This window comes from Falco peregrinus, chromosome Z (genome assembly GCF_023634155.1).
Source record: "Falco peregrinus isolate bFalPer1 chromosome Z, bFalPer1.pri, whole genome shotgun sequence".
NCBI classification, from domain to species: Eukaryota; Metazoa; Chordata; class Aves; order Falconiformes; family Falconidae; genus Falco; species Falco peregrinus.
The window spans coordinates 58,393,186-58,413,636 of NC_073739.1; the positions used below are offsets into that span (position 1 = coordinate 58,393,186).

At 37.0% G+C, this 20,451-nt stretch overlaps 1 protein-coding gene across 2 annotated transcripts in view; it reads right to left on the minus strand.

Moving 5' to 3' along the window:
- Positions 1–20,451, minus strand: part of ANKRD31 (ankyrin repeat domain 31) — a 75,471-nt gene that overhangs the window by 5,352 nt on the left and 49,668 nt on the right. Inside the window, exons 20-24 of one of the 2 annotated variants that reach the window (XM_027796625.2) lie at positions 18,780–18,876; positions 15,721–16,138; positions 12,798–12,938; positions 12,137–12,233; positions 5,629–5,826 (exon numbers count right to left, since the gene is read on the minus strand). In XM_027796625.2, the coding sequence (XP_027652426.2) occupies positions 5,629–5,826; positions 12,137–12,233; positions 12,798–12,938; positions 15,721–16,138; positions 18,780–18,876 (951 nt within the window). Of the gene's footprint in view, positions 1–5,628; positions 5,827–12,136; positions 12,234–12,797; positions 12,939–15,111; positions 16,139–18,779; positions 18,877–20,451 lie in introns of both variants that reach the window. The other variant, XM_055790316.1, reaches the window with a different exon arrangement.

Here is a 20,451-nt window from a genome sequence, read left to right on the forward strand (position 1 = left end):
AGGCACATTAGCTCTGCCCATGACAGAGGTAATTTTGAAAACAACTTTTATTTCAGCTGATCAAGACCTGGTATCTTGGAAAAAGTGATATCTGTGGACAGATTATCATTGTAAGACTAGATCTTCCTCTTACAAAATAAAAATGCTTTCCTGGTAATTTATTTTAATTTTTTTTCCCCCTCAAAATGCCTTTGCTTTTCTCCAGGTCTCCCCAGTTCTTAACTCACTTCACACGATCTAGATCTTAATTATATTTTCCTCCTGTGAATGCTTAAGTCTAAGATCTCTGCCTTTACAAATCAGTCAGGAAGGAGTGATCTTTTGCTAACCATCAGACATACCATGCCAGTCAGACAACTGAAGTTAAGGTGTCCATCCCCTAAAAGATACAGGCCAGCAGGGATTTTGGCTGATTGCTTTGTGATTCTCTGTGCCCACCCCCATCTTCATTTTGAAAGTACTTTTCCCCCAAGAATTAATACATCAAGTGATCCTAAATTATGCATGTTGCATTTTTTGCATTGGTAGTTATGACCCCTTGAAAAAAATCGAAGGTTATTTATAACATCTTATGAAATAAATAAATCGTTTCAGTTTGGAAGCTACCTAATGGACTACAATGACCAGATACTTCATAGCACAGCTATAATAGTGCCAGAAGCACTTAGAACACCTGACAGTACCTTAGCCTATAGTTCTTTCCTTCACATATCAGACACCATGGATCATTCATAGGTTCAGTTCATCATTTGTGTATAACTAGATTTTGTATAGCAATAATGTGGAACTTAATTCTTTCACAATTCATTATTCTATTCTGTTGCTTCTAGAGAAAATGCTAGATTTGAGAAACTAATATTTCTTCCTCCACTCAATAAAGATTAGTATTCCTCAGAAGTTCATTCTTTCTTTTTGTTCTCCAGTGAGACTGGCAAAAACAATGTCAGAAAGCTGGGGGTGGGGAATTAGGTATCTTGACTCATTCTTCCCTGAAAGCATTTATTCACAGTGGCCTTCCTTGCTACACCTCTGTTACAATCTCCATGGAAAAAGGACTTGCAGGTATGATTAAAGACCAAGAATTCATATTTTTTATTCTAAAGCATCAGTTTCGAGGTTTACGCTGGAAGTCTTTATTTTACATTTAACGGGGCTGAAAGTATCGTTCTTACAACACAGACCTGAAGATGTTACACTTTTTTGAGATATACAATTAATAGCAAATCTTTCTGTTTCTAAACATCTTAAAAATATACGATATTAATAATACTTTATAGCTTTCCTGCAAGCATTGCCTAGATAAGTGATATAAATAACAACATATTATTTATTCTCCATTAAAACTTTTGCCTACATCATAATCTTATAGTAACTGTTTTTTCTCCTCTCCTAGATATATTGGGTGTAGGCCTGTTAGTAACAAATACTTCATACGACAGGATACATTCTGATTTATTATTCTTTGGGGTTCTTGGATTGGTGTATTAAGATATTGTTAAGTGTTTTATTTAGCAATATGGGGAACTCAAAACCTCCAATCTATTACATAAATCCATCAATGTTACAATAACCTACCAGGGAAATGAGAACAACTTCAATCTCAGCGGCTCTTACCTTCTTTAGGATAACTATAACATGTTTTTTTTCCTCAAAAGGTGAGCGAAGTACGATTGAAATATATGCAAATACCAACTGCCAAATGTATACAGCCTACCATGAAACAATCTATGTTCAAGACTGAATTTATAAAGAAATAAAATATAAGTACATTTAAAACAAAACATAGTGGCTGATTCCATTTTCCTCACACAAGTATTTTTATACAGCTGTCCAGATGGCCTTTCAATTTCTCAATTGAGTCAATCACTCTAAATATCAAATTACCGAGTTCGAGTTCAACAACAACGAATGCATACACTAGTAGCCTTTATTAAAAGGCTCTAAGATTGATTTAAAACTATTCACAGGAGACTATTTCTTGGTATGACTAGCAGGGAGTAGGTTCCTACCATATGTTTCTTTCTTTTAAAACTTATTCTTTTGAGTTATTATTGTATACTTAACTATATAATCATTCACTTTTATACCCATTTGGAAGGAAAATACTTGGCTCTCTAAAAGTATTTCTAACCATTTTGGAAAACCTGAATTTAACATGTCAAGATAGTGGATAAGAAGCAGTCCCAGGGGCAACGCTGGGTAATTAAAAACAGAGCACTTCACAATTATTGCAGTTTACAGCACACTGAGATGCAGACTGGAGGAAGCAGAAGACAAAGTATAAACCAAGTTTCAGCTCAGGTCAGAACAGCTATTTGACGGAAGAAGCAATAGCTCATGTTTTTCATGCACTGGCAAAATCTACAGGAGCTGTGATTCATTCAGTGGGCTTTATGTACAGCCTCAGGACAACTTCTAGAGCCTTCTCCTAGGCTATTATTATGTGATGATTTAAGATTGAATCGTTTTGTTTAGAAGCTTTGTCCCAACTTTGTTAAAAGTCAGTCCTGGAAAAAAATAAGATTTAAGAGTGATATAACCTCAGTGCTCGCCAGGTAAGATCATCAGCTACTCTCCCAAATGCTTTCATTTGACATTACCAGACTGTGGTGTCACAAAGGTCTGTCTTCTCTGTTTCAGGCAAAGCAGTAGCTGAATGCGCTGGCTCTTCAAGCTTGCTGTTTATCACATTGCCTTTCGTTTACTGCTTTCATAAGTACGATAAGAAAAGATAGATGTGTTCTAGGAAAATTATCTACAACAGTTCTGTTTGTCTTAGTCTTCTCTCAGTCTCCATGGGACCACCCAAGCAGATGAAAATATTACAGTGTGGCTGATGAATTAAGAAGATGGGTCAGTTATCAACAGATTTCTTTTATGACTTGTTTTGCAAAGTAAAAAAGCCAGAAAGGCAGTATTTAAAACTCTAGACAAGAAATCAGTTTAGTTACTTTTAGCCAGGCTTGTTAAGGAAACAAGGTTTCTGTATGCAACAAAAAGTCAATGGTTGCAAGTTTTAACAAGCAAGATTTCCACTAGATACATGGGGAAAAAAATTCACCATGAGCATGGTTAAGCACCCAAATATGCTGTACAGACATGTTGTGGATTGTCCATCCTCAAAGATATTCATAATTTAACTGGACAAGGCAGTGAGCCACCTATCTAACTTGGAAGCTAGTCCTACTTCAAACAGGGGGTTGGACTAAAGACCTCCAGAGGCCCCACCTAACCTACGTTAGTCTATGGTTCTGTGCAATCACACCATCACCTAGTTACTTTTGAAGGGATTTGCCAGTTTCAGAAAAACCTGATGGACAGGTAAGAAATGCAGACATTAAATTCTTAGAATCAGCTTCCATGGCATGTAGCCCTTGAAAGCCACTGTTTTTTCCTTTTTTTTTGCCTCTTTTTTTTTTTCTTTCTTTTTCTTTCTACCCCCCCTTTTTTGCCTTATAAAAAGTGAGGGTTTGGGGGTCTTTCTGGCCACATAGTTCAGCTCTGAGTCAGTCATGCAACATTCCATCTTCTATCTTACTGACAAATAAGAGCAGGTTGAGAATTTTGGAAAGGAAGAGCGTGCAAATGGAAGAAGCCTACATTTCAGTCATGGTATGCAAAGTTACTGGAAAATACACCTTTGTAAATTCTTCTACAAGAACTATGTGCTTCTTTGTAAAGTATGTACCTAAAGCAAATGCCTAGAATTGTAAAGTATTGGTAAATACTTTCTAATATTTTGTCTGCAAGCCTTAAAGAGGAGAAAACAGTTTAGTATCTGCACCTTGACATCTCTCTGAAATGGAAAAACATTAGGATAGATGTTTTGTCTACAATCTCGCTCTGCTTCCAAAGTACAAAATACAAAGAATACACAGTTCATCTCCCTGTCATCTACAGTCACATAATGGGAACATTGTATAGTTGGTGAATATTCTGCTATAGGTAAACAGGAAAACACATGTATTAGATGCTAGGATTTTGGTTTTGGAGTTGGATTTTTTTGTGGTTTGTTTGCTTTTTTTTTTAAACACTTCCAAGTGCTTCTCCTCTTCCATATTAGTATCATCATTATTGATGGTGATGATGAGTCACTACTTAAAAAATACACAATCCAAAAAATTCAAATACCCAGAATCAAGCTCCTTTAAGTCATGCAATTTTGTTAAAAACAAACACCACCAAAAATATAAACTTGGGGTTCTCAGTTTACATCTTGATTTTTCAATTACTAAATTATATTCATCACCTTTTCCAGCTTTCCTCTAAAAACATGAAGATAAGAATAGTAGAGTTTTCCACTGAAAAGGTTTCTGACATAAATCATCTGAGCCTAAGCAGAATCTGGGGCTCTGAACTGGAGTACTATGCAGCACAAAATATATTGCAAATATATTGCAAACTTTGAAGATAATTTCTTTGCATTACAACTACATGGAGCTTTAAACATATTGCAGGAAAAATACACTACAATAGGCTAGATTTGTTGTTTGGACTAATACCAAAGTAATACCTTCAACTGGTTCAAAGATACACAGTGACCCCTCTTTGGAGGAGTCTACAATTTAAAGTCTAATGGAAGCTTCTTGCAAATACATACCTGTGACGTTTACTAGTTGCTCAATTTTACACCTCCCTATGAGGTACTGAAATACTTAATAGCTTTGTTTGGTTCTACTGAAGCAATTAATTTGGGTTTAAATATTCTCCTGCCAAGTCAGCAGTTTCAGCATTGCAACTTTGGACTCGTGCACAAGACATGATAAGACTGACTAGCAAGAAAACTGAATTAACTACCCTTCCATCATTTTCTAGGACTAGTGAAGCCCAGAAAGTAAACTAGTTAAAAGCCAACTTACATAGATGAACTTTACATTAAGAATTTATTTACCATGAAGTAAAGCAGCAATGGCATCATGTATCTGACTGGTTCTTTGGAAACGTAGAGGGCAAATAGAGGGCCAACAAATAGACCAAATCCATTTATGGGCTATGGGGCTTCTCAGGGCACTTCTAAAGCTCCATTTAAGAGACCCAATTAAATACTCATGCTGAGACACTTGTTTTTAAAGGAATTTCATTCTTAACTAGGAGCTTGCTTTTCACAGTTTGCTTTCAAAAATACTTTTGGTCAGACTATGAAAACCAAAAAGCTTCTGCACAGAACTGAATGCAAATGATTTGGGTTCTATAAGCTAGATGTGGAAACCGGTCTGGTGCTTAAATCTTTCTAAAAGTTATACTGCATGTTAAGCAGTTTCTTCCTTCAGTTAGCAGAGTAATTGTAGTAGGTATAAGCAAAAATGTAAATACGGAACATTTCTGTAAATTTCCAATTTATTAATTTTTATTCTACTATGAATCTTTAATTTTGCATAACCCCCACTCTCTGTTAGTGGTTACCTTTGCTACAAACACTCTTGCTGTAACAGTTCCTACACAGGATTGAGCACTCGAGTGGCAAGGACCAATCCAACCCATCAGCAGAGTCACCATTTTCCCCTAGGACTCTTTCCCTCTCACACACAAGTCAATTCCATACCACCTACTTTTTTTTTTTCCTTTTGTATCTCTTGTATAGCCCTTGCACCAATCATTAGGTTTTTAGGCAGTTTAAAAAAATCTTACTCTTAAATCCCTTGGTAACATCTGCTCCTCTTTCAGCACATGGCAATTTTTTCACAACTTCTGTTTGTGGCAAGGATGGAGTTTTTGGCTGTATGTGGCTCAGATCAAAGCTCCCAAGATGCTGCGCAATGGAGACAGGACCAGGACTCTGATGGTGCTGGTTATGGTTGCTGGGGTCCCTTGTGGTAAAATTATTTCCTGAGAGTATAAAAAGATCAAGACAACTTTTTTCTAAGAAAAACAGTATCATTTAACACTGGTGCTTTAATGATTTTATGCATAAAGCAGTTAGGTTTTTTATTTTTGTTGAAGGTAAACGCTGAAATTTTCAATTAGCCTTACACCACCTAACACTTATAAAGCCAGACTTCGCTCCTTTACTTGCCCAGCCGTAGCTGCTGCAAGATGATTGAGACATTCCCTTTTATCAAAAATATATGTCTTCCTTGTCAAAATCATATTAGATGCCACGCAAATTTAACTTTAAAAGTAGCCTTCTAAATATATGTGTGTTTCACTGCTTATCTCAAGGGAAACACAAACATACAGTAACACATACAATCACAGCAAAACGATTATCATTGGCTTTCATCCAACCTTATTGAGCTCAGCCACCCATTTTATGCTAGATACTTGAAGTAATGCTAATATAAGCCTTCTGAAACAGCTCCCATGGTCCAGCCATGAAGAAATCATCTGGATTCCATCGAAAACACTCTTTTATTCCACACAGCTTTGGGATCTTTCATGAACTAAAGATAAGCAAGAGTTGTTCTAATCTTTAGAGGTGGCTAATGGTTATTAAAGGCAGTAAGGAATTGCCAGAGCACAAGAACTGCACTAGTCATGCTGTTTTCCAAAGACCATCTCCTGAAATAGCAGTCTGCAAAATGAATGTACATACCAGGCTTACTGTAACAACTGGATATGCTTTTATTTTAGGCCACTTTGCTGGAATTTCAATATGAAGTATCTGACACCTACATCTGCTCTTCAGCGGACATCTGCTCTTCAGATGACATCTGCTTCTGAGTCCTTGTTATTCTTGGTCATTTTTAGCAAATATTACATCATCATTACATGTATCAGAAAGCACAGAGGAATAAATTCCAAGCCATATAATCACTGTTTCTTATGCTTTCCTATATACGGATAGCCTAAAAGTACTGTTTATTTTCTTAATGTTCAGTTCTCATTCAGACTTGAATACAGTAATTTCTGCTTTTTGCTAACATGATCCTGGAAGAGACTAAAGGCTCAGACTCAAAGAAGACATGAAGGGACATGAACTGAAAATTAGTTAGGATTTAGATGACTAATTCCAAAATCTTCTTTTTCTTTTTTAATTAAAGCTTCTGTTAAATACCTGCATTGGTCTGGGACTGCTTTACTTTATGGACTCTTCAAGTTTTTTGCATTAACACTCCTCAGGTACCTAAAAATCTGCTACTATACAAATCTTGAAATATCTTAATCTCAACCAAGCTGAAAAGCTGGGAAATTTCTTATGCAGTCAGCCACAGAACAGCAATTCCTTCACCTGTTTTGCCTAGGGACTTTGATTTGGTAGAGGTTCTTAGGACATGCTTCCCAAATTGGGCTCTATAGAAGTTCAGTGGTAGCTGCTTCTTTCTGTTAAAAGAAGGCTAGATACAGCCACTACCTGTATCATTTTCTTCCCATCTCCCCATCCTCTTCATACAGTAGCTCAATAAACACTGAACTAAGATATGGGAAGCTGGATGGCATGTGGGCAAGGGGTATTTAATAAAACACCATTCTCCTCCAAAAATGCTCAGATTATCAGGACCCAATTGTCTTTTTTAATGATGCTCTGGGATGCATAGAAAAAAATTAAATTCATTAATACAGTAAGCTGATGCAGGATTAAATTCTACTGTAAAATAAACACATGTAAGTATATTAGAAAGATAAAAGAGTGCCTAGGAATGTCCCCAGGCAAGCAGCACAGAATAGCTCTCATCCACACAGGGTCTCATCCATCACACACACAAAAGCAAACTTTCCTGTGCTTTTGAGCAGGCAAGCTGCAAGCAAGCCCACTGGGAACAGCCATTGGAACAAGCTAACTCCTGAAGAGGGCCTGGAAACCATTTGGGAACTGCCCAGTGCCCACTGCTGTTCTTACAATACAACTGTGCAGATTAACTCTCTTATGGAACAATTTAAGGCACTATTTATTTTCCTACCATATATCTGGCCATATAGTACTTGAAATAAAACCAAGACTGAGAACACTTTGGCTTTCCCTCACTCAGTTTCTCACCTAGGGCTAACAGTCAGGCATTACTGTGATCTTCCAATTACATGTGACAAAAGACTTCCTTAAATACTCTTTCCCAGATTACCCTGGGCTATTTGTGAAAAACAGGGGGGAAAAAAAACATTTACTGATATTCAGACTGATTTGGGTTTTTCAAGAGTATTTTTGAATAAATGGATTTCTCTCTTGTAGAATGTACAATGTGTATCATAATTTTTCCGTGAGAGGAATAATTCACAAGAACTAGTGAAATAGTCAAAAGTCTATTAAAAAGTCAGATTAAATCAATTTTTAAGTCACTTACACTTGGTATAAACCTAAGTTACTGAAGCAGGGCAATGTAAACTTGTGATCTGGATGCTCTTAGCCTGAAGCAAATACCAGTAGAACATGGTAGTCTGAATATCAAAGTAGTTATTTTAAATTACTATATTTTAATTTACTTTCACTATGTTAAGAACAGACTAAGCCTGTATTTCAGTTCACACGAGGGGCAGTTGTCTCATCAAATTAACAGAACCAATCACAAAAGCTTTTCAGACTCCAAGTGCGACTGGCTGTCAAGGGGACTTGTGTTTTCCTGGGAACACATTACTTATCAAAATTAGGTTGAAGTTCTCAAGTCTGCCACGCAGTTCTGAAAAAATTGTTCAATGTCATTTTGTCATGTTGTTGCCTAAACTTCTGAACTATTGAATTCTGATTTAGTGTTTTGTAGATGAGAAGGAAAATGAAGTCCCATATGTGGATTTGGGTTTTTTTGTCTTGAGAAATGATCATGAAAGAAGAAAGAAATAGAAATTGATGATATTTTCTAATGTAGTATAGATGATGATGATGGAAGATAAAAAGAAATTGTCAGTGTTGTTCTGCTTGCAGTACTGTGAAAAGGTATCTGAAAGTGAAGAATGAAGAAGAGGATGTGCAACTGATGGTTTCAGCATAGTGTTGTTGATAATAGGGTGAGATTTTTGCCCAAGGAAAAAGAATGGTGTTGGAGAAAGCTCAGGAACAGAATGAGAGGATAAATGACTTTTACTACTTTGTTTGTGGGGTAGTCAGCTCCAGATACAAGAAGAAAGTTGCAAAAAGCAGATGGCATGTCTGGAACGTCAATATTTCAGTTGATAGAAATTGCTTATATGGTTTATAGTAACAGAGAGGAATTGAAAACAAACAAACAAACAAACCAAAACAACCAAACACAAGAGAGAAACAGAATGAGAAAGTAAAGAAAAAGTAACAAAATGCTGCAGTTCTGGCAGCTGCATTTACCCAAGCCCAAACCTCATCTCAGGGAATAGGTTTCCTGTGAGAACAAGGGTGTGGAAGAGGACAAAGAATAGGAGGAAGTATAAGGAATAGAATCCCTCTGAGGAAAGATCAGTGCATGTGATCCTGTGCCAAACCAACCGAGCTAGAGAGGAATAAAATGGGATTTACATACACCTTGGAGACCCCAGTCTAGTGGGAAAGTAGAAAGGATGAATAGATCTTTAAAGAAACAATTGGCTAAACTGTGTCAAGAAACTAATTTAAACATCGATAGACATTTTACCTTTTGCTTTAATGAGAATCAGAATTATCCCAAAAGTGAAGGTGAGCCCACTTGAAGTATTATATGGAAGACCTTGTGCTGTAAATTTAACAGGAAAGGAAGACCAAATGCATATTTCTGGTGATTGGGTGTTAATTGAATATATATTGTCTTTGGGAAAGACTCTTCCATCATTGTACATGTATATTCAACAGAGAGCACCTGTATCACTGGATGTGCTGGTGCACCCTTTCCAACCCTGGAGATCAAGTGTATCTTTGAACTTGGAAGGATAAGCCTTTGAAGGAGCCATGGAAAGGACCATATTTAGTACTAGTGATAACTAATACTGCAGTAAAACTTAAAGGAATTGATTCTTGGATCCATTACACCAGGATTAAAAGGAGTCCTGAAGAAAAGTGGAAATCAGAAGCAGCAGCTCCTCTGAAACAAAAACTCAAAGAGATTTTAATGAATTGTTCTTGGACTGAAATAAGACCCTATATAGAAATGGATTGTATACAGGGAGGTTTGAGTTTGTTAATATGATTTCTTTGTACATACTTGTTCAAATATGTTTTATAGATGTATAAGATTTTGCCTGTTATGTGGCATGACAAATTCTCAAATTCAGTGGGATCAGGAGAAACCCACAGACTCAAAACTTCATAATGATCCAGAAAACCATACAGATAGGCAATAAAATTAATTGTTGGGTATGCACCCATTTATGGAACCCAGGTATTTGTGGGGCACTACCCACATTGTGATTGGTCAATGCAACTGATGAACCCGTCAGAATCAACTATGAGTAAGTACCATAATGTTCCATTGGGGACCGAGTAGCACTGGATCATGGCAGTGTAGCATGACAAGCTTTACCATCGAGAAGGTCAGGTACTTGTACAAGGGATGTGATTTTTCCCAAAATGACTAGAGTTGAGAAATAGGATAATAATCTCTGGTTAAGAACTTACCTGCAGAGATACACGTGGAGTCAAAAACCCCCTTACAGAAAGACCCACTGGATTCCATTCTTTTGCTAGGTGGGTTATTCCTTGGTCGGGGGTTGCTGAATTAGAAAATGCAATGATAAATATATCTGCAGTAATGGAAGAGATAGCCAGTGACACTGCAGATGCCATAAAGGCTTTGCATGAAGAAATTTCAGAAATAGCTTGAATGGCATTAGATACAACGTTGGCACCTCAAGGCTGGGTTTGTATTATTATTAATACTAATTGTTGCGTGTATGTGAATCAAAGTGGGAGAACTAGCAAGTTACAAGAGATTTGGATACATACTAAAATCTTGCATAAGATTTAAAAAGATTACACCTCTTATGGATTTCAAAAGTTTAGAATTGGCTAACATCCTGCTTTCCTGATTTACACCCATGGATTAAGAAGTTAATTGTAATATGGTACTCATGATTGTTATATTTGTATGCTCTTGTGTTATTTTATGGTGAAGTGTTGTACTGCTGCAATTGAGAGAAATTCAGAGAGGGTGGGACTTATTTGATATATGGATATATAAAAAAATAAGTCCCAAAGGGGAGAATAGCTGCCTAAATTCCCAAATTATCGAACTCTGATTTAGTGCTTAACTATATGTTAAACAAGCATGTGCACAAGGTTTAGGTCAAGCTGACCCACCCTCTCAAGTTGTCAAAATTGATGAATGAAAGGACTTCTAGTCAAGTGAGTCAGCCTTGGGAAACAAAGAACAGATGGGGAAAAGAACACCGTTATCTAAATTATGCAGAAAGAAGCTTCCAAGTGAGAAAGTTCTGGCGGCAAGAGAAGACAAGCTGATAAGGTGTTGCAACCCACAGAACATCAGTTGAAAGCAGGACAAAGGTAACTGTGGTAATGGTAGATGGTGACCTCCAACTCAAATAGCACCCCCAACTCCCCACCCACCCACCCACCCACCCACTCGGCAAGAAGGCAAAACCCTGCTTGGGGAGCATGTGTACCTAGTTAGTGAAAAACTTCAGTACTGCTATCTGAGGATGTGTACTAATTTGCATTAGAAGTGAGAAACTTGTAACCAATCCTTTGCTGAATGAAAATGAATATGTAATGTACCATGAATATGCAAGTACTGTACTGTACTGTATATAATGTGTACTCTCGAGTAACTTGGTGTGCATGTTAGGAGGAAAGATCCCTCATGCACTCAGCACTGCAATAAACCAACATCGGCTTTCTAAACTATCATTTGGTTTGAAGAGTTTTCTTGGTTATGATTTTCAGTAATATCAATGCACTCTGTTTCTTATGACTGCTTATTTTTAGACAGTAGAATATCCCCCTAGTTATTACTGCTGCTTGGGCTTATCTGAGTTTCCAACAAAACAAAAAATCATTAAATTAGCTTATTAAAACCTCCACTATATATTGAATATTTTTAATGTAAAATGCTAGATAAATATTTTTTACATAGCAACCAAGTCATTAGTAATTGCTCTCTTCACACAACCAATTCATGGAAGAAAAGAAACTTCTTTATAGAGTCTAAGTTCTGGCACTATTTATATTTCAAGCCTAAGATCTGTGATAAGCATGTAGCTCAGAAAAAAAATGAGAAAGCAATAGAGAAATTTTGGAATTTAAGCTCTTTAGCAATAACTTTCTGCTGCTTCCTGTCACGTTGAGTATTAGATTTTAAGTGGTACATACCCAAACGCTCTCTTTCTTGTGATGGTAATTCCAAATCGCTAGAAACTGGTACTTCTTCAACAAGAAATTTTGACAACTGTGTCCCTAGGTATGTAACCTGTACAAACAAATCTAAATACGTAACTGGTCATTTTAAGTAGTGTTTTTTCTGCTAGGTAAAAATTTCACTTTTCTTACAAAACTAAGTTTATGCACTTAACAGTCTAATCTGTGTCTGTCAAGATTCAGGCAGGAATTCCTCTAATTTGAATTCTAAATGAAAAAAAGCCTAATACAACCCATCTGCAAAGCCCTCTAAACTCTGCCAGTATTTTTGCAACATTTGTCCCTGACACCCTGACATTTCAGTAAGCTTTCTCCTTTTTATTCTAACTACCTTCCAGCTCTTTCTGTCAGTCTCTTAATCATCTTTACTCTTTCAAAGCACTGATAGGTTACTGAGTGGGCATTCCACATTCTCTCAACACTCATGACTAGTTCATCACTGTACAACTACAGCTATGTAGCTCTTTCTTTGATGCTTATTCATTCAGAACAAGAAGACTTTTCAAAATATAGGCTTGTACCCTCTTTTGCTTTAAGAATAGTAAGGAGAGCCAGATAAGTGAAATTTGTTATTGCCATTTATTATTGCTATTTTGGGGAGTAAAATCAGGCCTACCTTATTCCACACATACTTTCGTGTCACAGAAATATCACTTCCTAGCAGGTCTTTAACCCACTGAACTGGATTCTGCAGTATTTTTCTCTCACTGGTTCTGATCTTGCCATTGTTTAAGAGCGTGGCTTTAAGGCTAAATTCCTAAAAAAGAAATATTAAGAAATAATTTTCAACTCATAAATTAACAAATGTGAATTAGCATCCTTAAAACATGAAAAAATGCTGAAGAGCAATATAGCTGAAAAGTTGCAGCCAATTCTGTTTTTCTCTGAAAAAAGTTAAAGAATTTAATGCCACTATCACAAACTGTGGCATAAAAAATGATGTTTTGACCACACAGACCCCACTGTCAGAGGACAAATCTCCCTATGTGTGTTTTGAGCTGTATTTGCATCTTAGTTCTTCTTACACATGCCAAGGCTGTGAATAAATTAATTAGCAACACTGAACTCAGGAACTCACAGGAGGCAAGTCTGCGCAGCAAGAAACTGTTACTCAAATGCAATCTGCCTTCTATGTGTGGAACAAGTGCATGTCACAGTGGAATTCCAGCAATGATTCAAAGATGGAATATATTTGCATAAAAACTTCACTGGTGTCAAGGGACATCACTTGCATGCTTAAGGAAGGACCTGTCAGCCTTATCTTATGCAAAATTAAGTATAAAAGAACTTACTGTTACTGCCTGTTTGATAATGCTAATACAGCCCAGTTCTGCAAACATATATGCACCTCCAAAAGCACAGCTTACTGTTGTTTATAATTCAGTAAACTATAGTTTTGTTATACTGGTCTTGTTAGGCTAACAAGCTAAATAATGCAAAAATTAGCTGTTGATATACTATGTTGGAACTTAGTAAGGTTGCTTAGCATGCAGGAGGTTAAACAATCAGAATAAGAGAATGATCCACCACCAAATATTGAACTGCCTCCTACCATACCCACCGGCTTGGAGTATCTATCAGAATCTGAGTCAAGATGATTAAATATACAAAAAATATTTGTATATTTTGATGAACACTCAATCCAGTTCACAGCTTCATAGCTCAGGTCTACAGTGTTCAACAGGTGCATTCTGCCTGCCCAAAGCTCACCTTAAGTTGTATGTTGTTAGCAAATACGCTTCTATAATGATAAAGAAGGAAACTACTGATCATCTCCTTTTTGCAACACAACAGACACTGACTTCTAAACTTCAGTATCTATAGCACTGTCTTCCAAAACTTAAATTAGTGTCATTTTCATTCTAGTAAAAATCCCTGACTTCTTTACACTCCAAATGTCAACATTCCAATACAGTGTTCCTTAAGATCCGCAGGCATCAAACTAGTATCACAGATACCAGTCTTGAGAAATGACAGAAATCATAATGAATTCTTCAGGTTCAGAGGAATATTACATGTCCTTTAAAGAAAAGAAGCATGTGTATATACACCTATGACATGGCCCAATGCAGAGGCTCGTGACTTACGAAACACAAAGCCACAGGAAATAGCCACTCTCAGCAGAAAAGTACTCCCAAGGACACATAGGTACAGAAAAAGGAGCCTTATCTACGTTAAATGTACCTGGTGAGCTGGTTGAAAAGAACTTTTCATGCTTTAGTCATTAATTAATTCATAATTATGTTGCCCTGGAATTTAACTATCTAGAAGCTGGGAATTCAGTCAGTAATTCCATCGCTTGCTCAATACTAAGCCACTTCCCCAGCAGCTGCCTTGCAAATCCGCTCTGTATTTGGAGGCACAGGGACACTTTTGTATGAAAAAAAGGAGCTTGTTTTGGATATTTATTTTTTTTTGGTGCAAATATGCTTATACCAGACTGTAAACTATAGAACCAGCTGGCATGTAAGCAAGTAGTTTTGCATATATTCATCTCTACCACAGCACTATGAAATCCCTGATGTCATATTTCTTTATTTGAGGGACTTTGATAGTTGCTTCTAAGAATCACATTAAGTTGTAAAAACCTCAACATTCTTGCTCCTTCCAATATGAAAGTCAGGTATTACACAACGTAGAGCAACCAACAATTCCACACTGGTTCTAGCAATTAGAAATGTTAACAAACTGAGAATGCAGTTAAACACAAATTTTACATATGCAGTGTTTTGGGTGTTAAAATTATGGGCCAACAGAAGATATATTCTATAGCATTTTCCCTCAAAACTCATGAAAGTGTATCTGTAACCAAGAATTTTCAATATTAAGTGCTGAAGATGCAGATTAAACCATAAGAACTGTTGTTTCACCATTTTAGTGGGTGGTTTTATTATATGCTAACATTAACACTATTCTATCTCAACAATTACCTTCAGTTTGAATTCTAAAACATCTTCCCCTGGCTCAATCCTTCCCAATTCAAGTAGATCTATCAATTGAAGGGGTTTCCTACTTTTTCTTCCACACCTCACTTGTTTCTGTTCACATTCTTGATTACTATTGCTCTGGGAAGATTTCTCACCAAAGTTTACTGGATAATCTGTTTTTGGTATAAGATTTGTAAGCGCTGAGCCAGCATTACATGAGTTCTCACTACTCTGAGGGATCACTTGCTGCAGAGTATTAGGGAAGTTCTTTGTAGATGTTGACAAAATTACTTGCTGCTGCTGCTGGAAAGCTTCTTTCTTATATACATATCTGTGTAGGTTCCCATCTGTAAGAACCTGCTGGCAGTCACTGCCTGGCTGACAGACATTGCTATTGACAACAGTGCCTCGGGGTCCTACAATATTTAATGCATTGGTCACTGAAGTGGGGGTTAAAGACTTGTTTCCTTGTTCTGCAAAGGGTACACAATCAATGTCTTTTTGCTGTGAACGCTTCACTTTAGCAGTGGAAACAGTATGTTCTGAAGGCAATGTCACCACTTCTACAGCATTTGTCAGCTTTGACATGTTGTCAAAGGGATATTCTCTTACACTGTTTTCAGATGCCAAAGCATGATCAGAAGCCTCTTTCCTTGTAATTGCTTCTTTATTTGCTCCTGTCTCATCCAAGAAGCTGTGTGGATGTCGGCTGCTTTCCTGAGCTGGAAATCTATTTTCTAAAAAGAGAGGTGCTTCTACTCTGTTTCCATTAGGCATGCTGGCACCAAGCCCCATATTAAATGCAACTACCTCAGGACACACAATTTCATCAGCAGTTAAACTTTGTCTTTTATCATTTGCATGGGAAACTAAGTTTGCGATTTGCTTCTCTGAACATGATGCACTGAACACTTGCTTTGTTTTTCTGTAATTTTGTGATTTCTGGACGAATTCTTCCTGGTTTTGCCTAGAAGCAAGGTTATCTGATTGTTTCCTCAGTGCTCCTTTTTTAAAAGATTCCACTGAAGACCTACAGAAAATTATAAAAGTAAGAGTAAGGACATCAGAGTTACTGTAAACACAAAATAAAGAAGAACAGCACTGTTTCAAAGGACTCTGCCAACAGCTAAAATTTGAACAATCTTTTTATCACATATGAATTTTATAGTTCAAATCCCAGGCTGACGCTCAATAAACTGCAGAATCCTGTCTAGAAGGAGGATGCAAAGCACCAAAACTTCAGTAATAGCCTTGCCCTCCCACACCACCCTGAATTCATAGGGTCTAAAATGGGTCTGTTCACTGGCTGCTCTTTTATCACCACAAATCACAACAGTTCATTGAATTCAATGCCTCTGCAGCTCTAATTTGGAGCCTTTTAAAATGAGGTCAGAATGAGCTACTGAAGGATGATACTATCAGATTTTTTTAATGGTGTACATAATGAAACATTTTATGAAGCCACAATTTTAATTCTACTACATGACCATTAAGAAAAGAAGACAGAGCAGTTAAAGATGTATGTTAGTTTGGGAATGTCTCTCCCTCCATCAGACCCTGCTCCCTAGCTGAGCTGGTCTCCCTGTGAGATTCCTTCCCTGGGGGACTTCACCTCCTTCCTGATGGAAGGCAATTCTTTATTCCACCTGCTTCCTTTGGCACATGAGCCACCCGCCCAGCATAATACTTCTTTCTCCTAACTCCCCTTCATGGGGACAAGTGATTGCACTTCCGCTCTGGCACCATGTTGGGAAGACAGGAGAGTACAACAAGGTGTGGGAACATGAACAGCGGCATGGTGTACTTCAAACTCCACCCATAGCAGAGGTGCCACGCAAGTAACACCACCCCAGTCTCAGAAGAGACAGTGTGTTGAGGGCATCATGACAGTAGTACAGCACAACTAGCTGGTGCAGAACAAGGACAGCCAAATTACAGCGTGACGGTAGCAGTGTCTGTACTCCAGTATTGCTTGCTATTACATGTGTTTAGAATCCATGATACAATCAACAAATCAGCATACGGTTAATCACTGATATGAGTAGGCCTTGACACCTACGGATTCCTACACAGGCCACTGAAAATCTACACACTTTTCTAGCAATGTTTCTTCAGGGAAGTTTTGCTGCTTTACTGCTATACAGGTATACGAGAAGCTGCAACTGAAAAGGCAAAGATAGCTTAACTAAAATGACAAAGGCAAAGTAACTTACAGCCATTAACAAATATGATGCTTTTTTTTTGCTCATTTTTCTTTGGTGAGAGACACATCTCGCTGTCTTCAAAGGAAGAGACAGAAATGGAAAAGTGTCAGTAGTATCTCTCCCTGGGCCAACTAACTGAACACCAGAAAGATGGAAAATGTGATGATGCCTCCTTTTTTTGTCACATGATGCACTGATGTATCATGTGACAAAAGCTTATATGCTAATTAGTTTAAAATAAAATGTTCACCATGTAAGTAATGAAAAGGAAATGCAATGTAATTGGGCATGTAGCTCATTACTGTTCATGGGCAGCTGTTGCACTAGCTGCAGGGTATCTGCAATACCCAGAAATATTTACCACTTCACTCTGGAACAGAGTTTCATTCTCAATATTAGAAGACAGTTAAGTTTGTGTAGATATTAATTTTACTGTTCTGGTTTCTTAATTCACTCACTAGTTCATTCACAGGGATGGTTTGGAACCCTAACTTCTCTTCACACAAAACCCTTTCTTTTTTTTTAATTATCTGTGTAATCTATATACCTTACATTTTATAGCTAGCGAAATGGTCTGTGACAGAAATGTTTCAGTCTCTCCGCACAACCAGCTTATAAGTTTTGCTATGGAAATACCTGAAAGCTGTATGCTGTTGCTTTTACTTGACTAAACTTGCATGACTAATACTGCTCACACAAATAATACATAGACATCCTCATCAGATGGCCTAGAAGCATCCTTGAACACCTGCTAACTTGTTAGCTGAGCACTCACGGTATGACTAGCATTCAGGTAGTCCCTCTTAGAAAGAATGAAAAAAAGGCCTTGTGAGAGCTAGCAGCAGGGTGCCAACAATTCACATAGTCCATGTTCACACTGAGGTGAGCACTCCCAGCTCACATTTGAAGTGTCCTCACAAAAAAGGAATGGCTGCAAGTATGCTTCAAGCCATTGCTCTAAATGGCTTTTGCAGGCTGTTGGTTGAACATTGCCCATCTAGAGGTGCTAAAGAAAAAAACCCAGAGGCAGGACACTAAAAGTAATTTCTGAGTTGCTACTGCTTTTCTCCATGATGCTGCAAAAGTAATCTAATTACCCAGTACCTCCACTTCCTAATTTCTGCTTAGGTATTTTTCCATACCTTTTGTATGTTCACTACCTTATTTCAATGCCTGCTGTGTGCACAGGAACTGATTAGTATGTGTTAGCTCAACCCTGAAGTTCCTCCTTGAAGTAAACACTTACTGGATGTAACTGAAGCCAATATGGATCATGCATCTGCAAAATCTGAATGAAAACCACCTAGTTTTATTTGCGTTCTCCTGTATGCTGACCTTCTAACAACCTGTATTACTATTGATATAAACAATAGTTTCCTATATGCTAACCTCCTAAAAACCTGTATCACTATTGCTATAAAGAATAGCTTCCTATATCTTCTTCCTATATCCTTCTGTTCTACTTACCTGTATTTTTTAGGAAGGGTATCTCTTTCTGTTTTCTGTTCTATGAGTATTTCGTTCGAAGTATCTTCCATCTGCGGCTGTCTTTGCATAGACGCATCTGTCCAATATTTTGATATAATCAAAATTATGATGGCCATAAGCAACAGAAAATTAATGTAGCAAATACACAGCCAATGTATGGACAATTTTTACAGCAGTACCTTATACTGTCATGCATACATCTGATAACTCTTTACAATTAGAGCACTTTCAATGAAATTCATCATAGAAAGAACTAAATGCAAGTTTAATTTATAAAGGAAATAGTCCAAGTACTGGGAAATTTTTAAGCAGCAGTGCTTCTCTAGGAAATTACTAAGAGCACAGGACAGGTTAAAGAAATGTGTTACGGATGATCAGCACTGAAAGTTATGAAGTTCCTTGTGTTGCAAGGAGCTACATAACATGACTATTATATGTGAGGCTACCTACAGGAATTATTCAATCTTAGGAACATGGCTAAAACCTTTATGCTTGAGGTATTATAAAATAGCTTAATAAGCTTGACTGTTCCAAGTTATATATAATGGTAAAAACATATGTATCACAGTTGTACACAGTTTCAAATCCTTATTATAAAATAAAATGAGTTATAAATTGTCCCTTTTTGTGAGCTCTGTTTTTCTAAGAGAAGAAGAAGAATTACAAATTTTTCTTTATATGCCCTATCTCTTAGCCATATAACATAAGGGAGAGCTCAGAAGTCATAACCAGCATATACCACTGGGATAATATGCTAAATATGTAATCTAAATCCTGAAATTCCTAAACCAAGAAATACAAGCTTTCCATAATCATTAAACTGGGAAATTACAGGATTAAAAATGGCATTTAAAAAATGTTTCCCCAAATCCATTTCATAATATCTACTAGTATTTACTTACTTATTAAAATAGAAAAATATGAAAATATTGGTCTTATAGCACAGCTTAAGAGGGAATTTGAATCTTTTATTTACAGTAGGTTGTACTGCATGCAAATACCTTGAGGATTTTATTCTATGTTAAAAGCTTGTCAATGTACTTCTATGTTCTTGTTCAGTCTTGTGCCTCTTCACAAGTAGTAACAATGACTTAGTTTAAGACATGCTGCATTATTAATGTTTTGTCAGCAGAGGTAACAGATCACCATGTTCATTTTTCTCATACCTCCAAACAGGAAAACTATAATAGTTTTATTTTGCTCATTCATGGAATGGCACCGATCTCTGTCTATAGGCTTCTGCCTATTGTATCATCTACCTGTTGTCAAACACTTTTCAAGAAAATATATCGATTTTAATTAACAGTTCATACACCACAAGTTTTAGCTGGAAGCTATAAATCTGCATAATACCATATTGCACATTTATTGTTAAAGATTTTAATATTTTTAATATTTTAAATATCATTTGAAAGCTCCACCCTATATTCAGGAAAACAAATTTTAAAAACCCCTTCCTTTCTGTCATGAAGCAAAACTGTTCCATGGGCATCAACTGCTTCAAAGTAAATAGCTCTGCCTAGACCATAAGGGCAGCTGGGGAGAGAGACTTTGGTCAAAGGCTTTCCTGCAGCAAGCTTTGCTACTTGAACTACCATGGAACAGACACAACAGGCTCAAACTGCTACACAGCACCAGCACTGTGATCTCC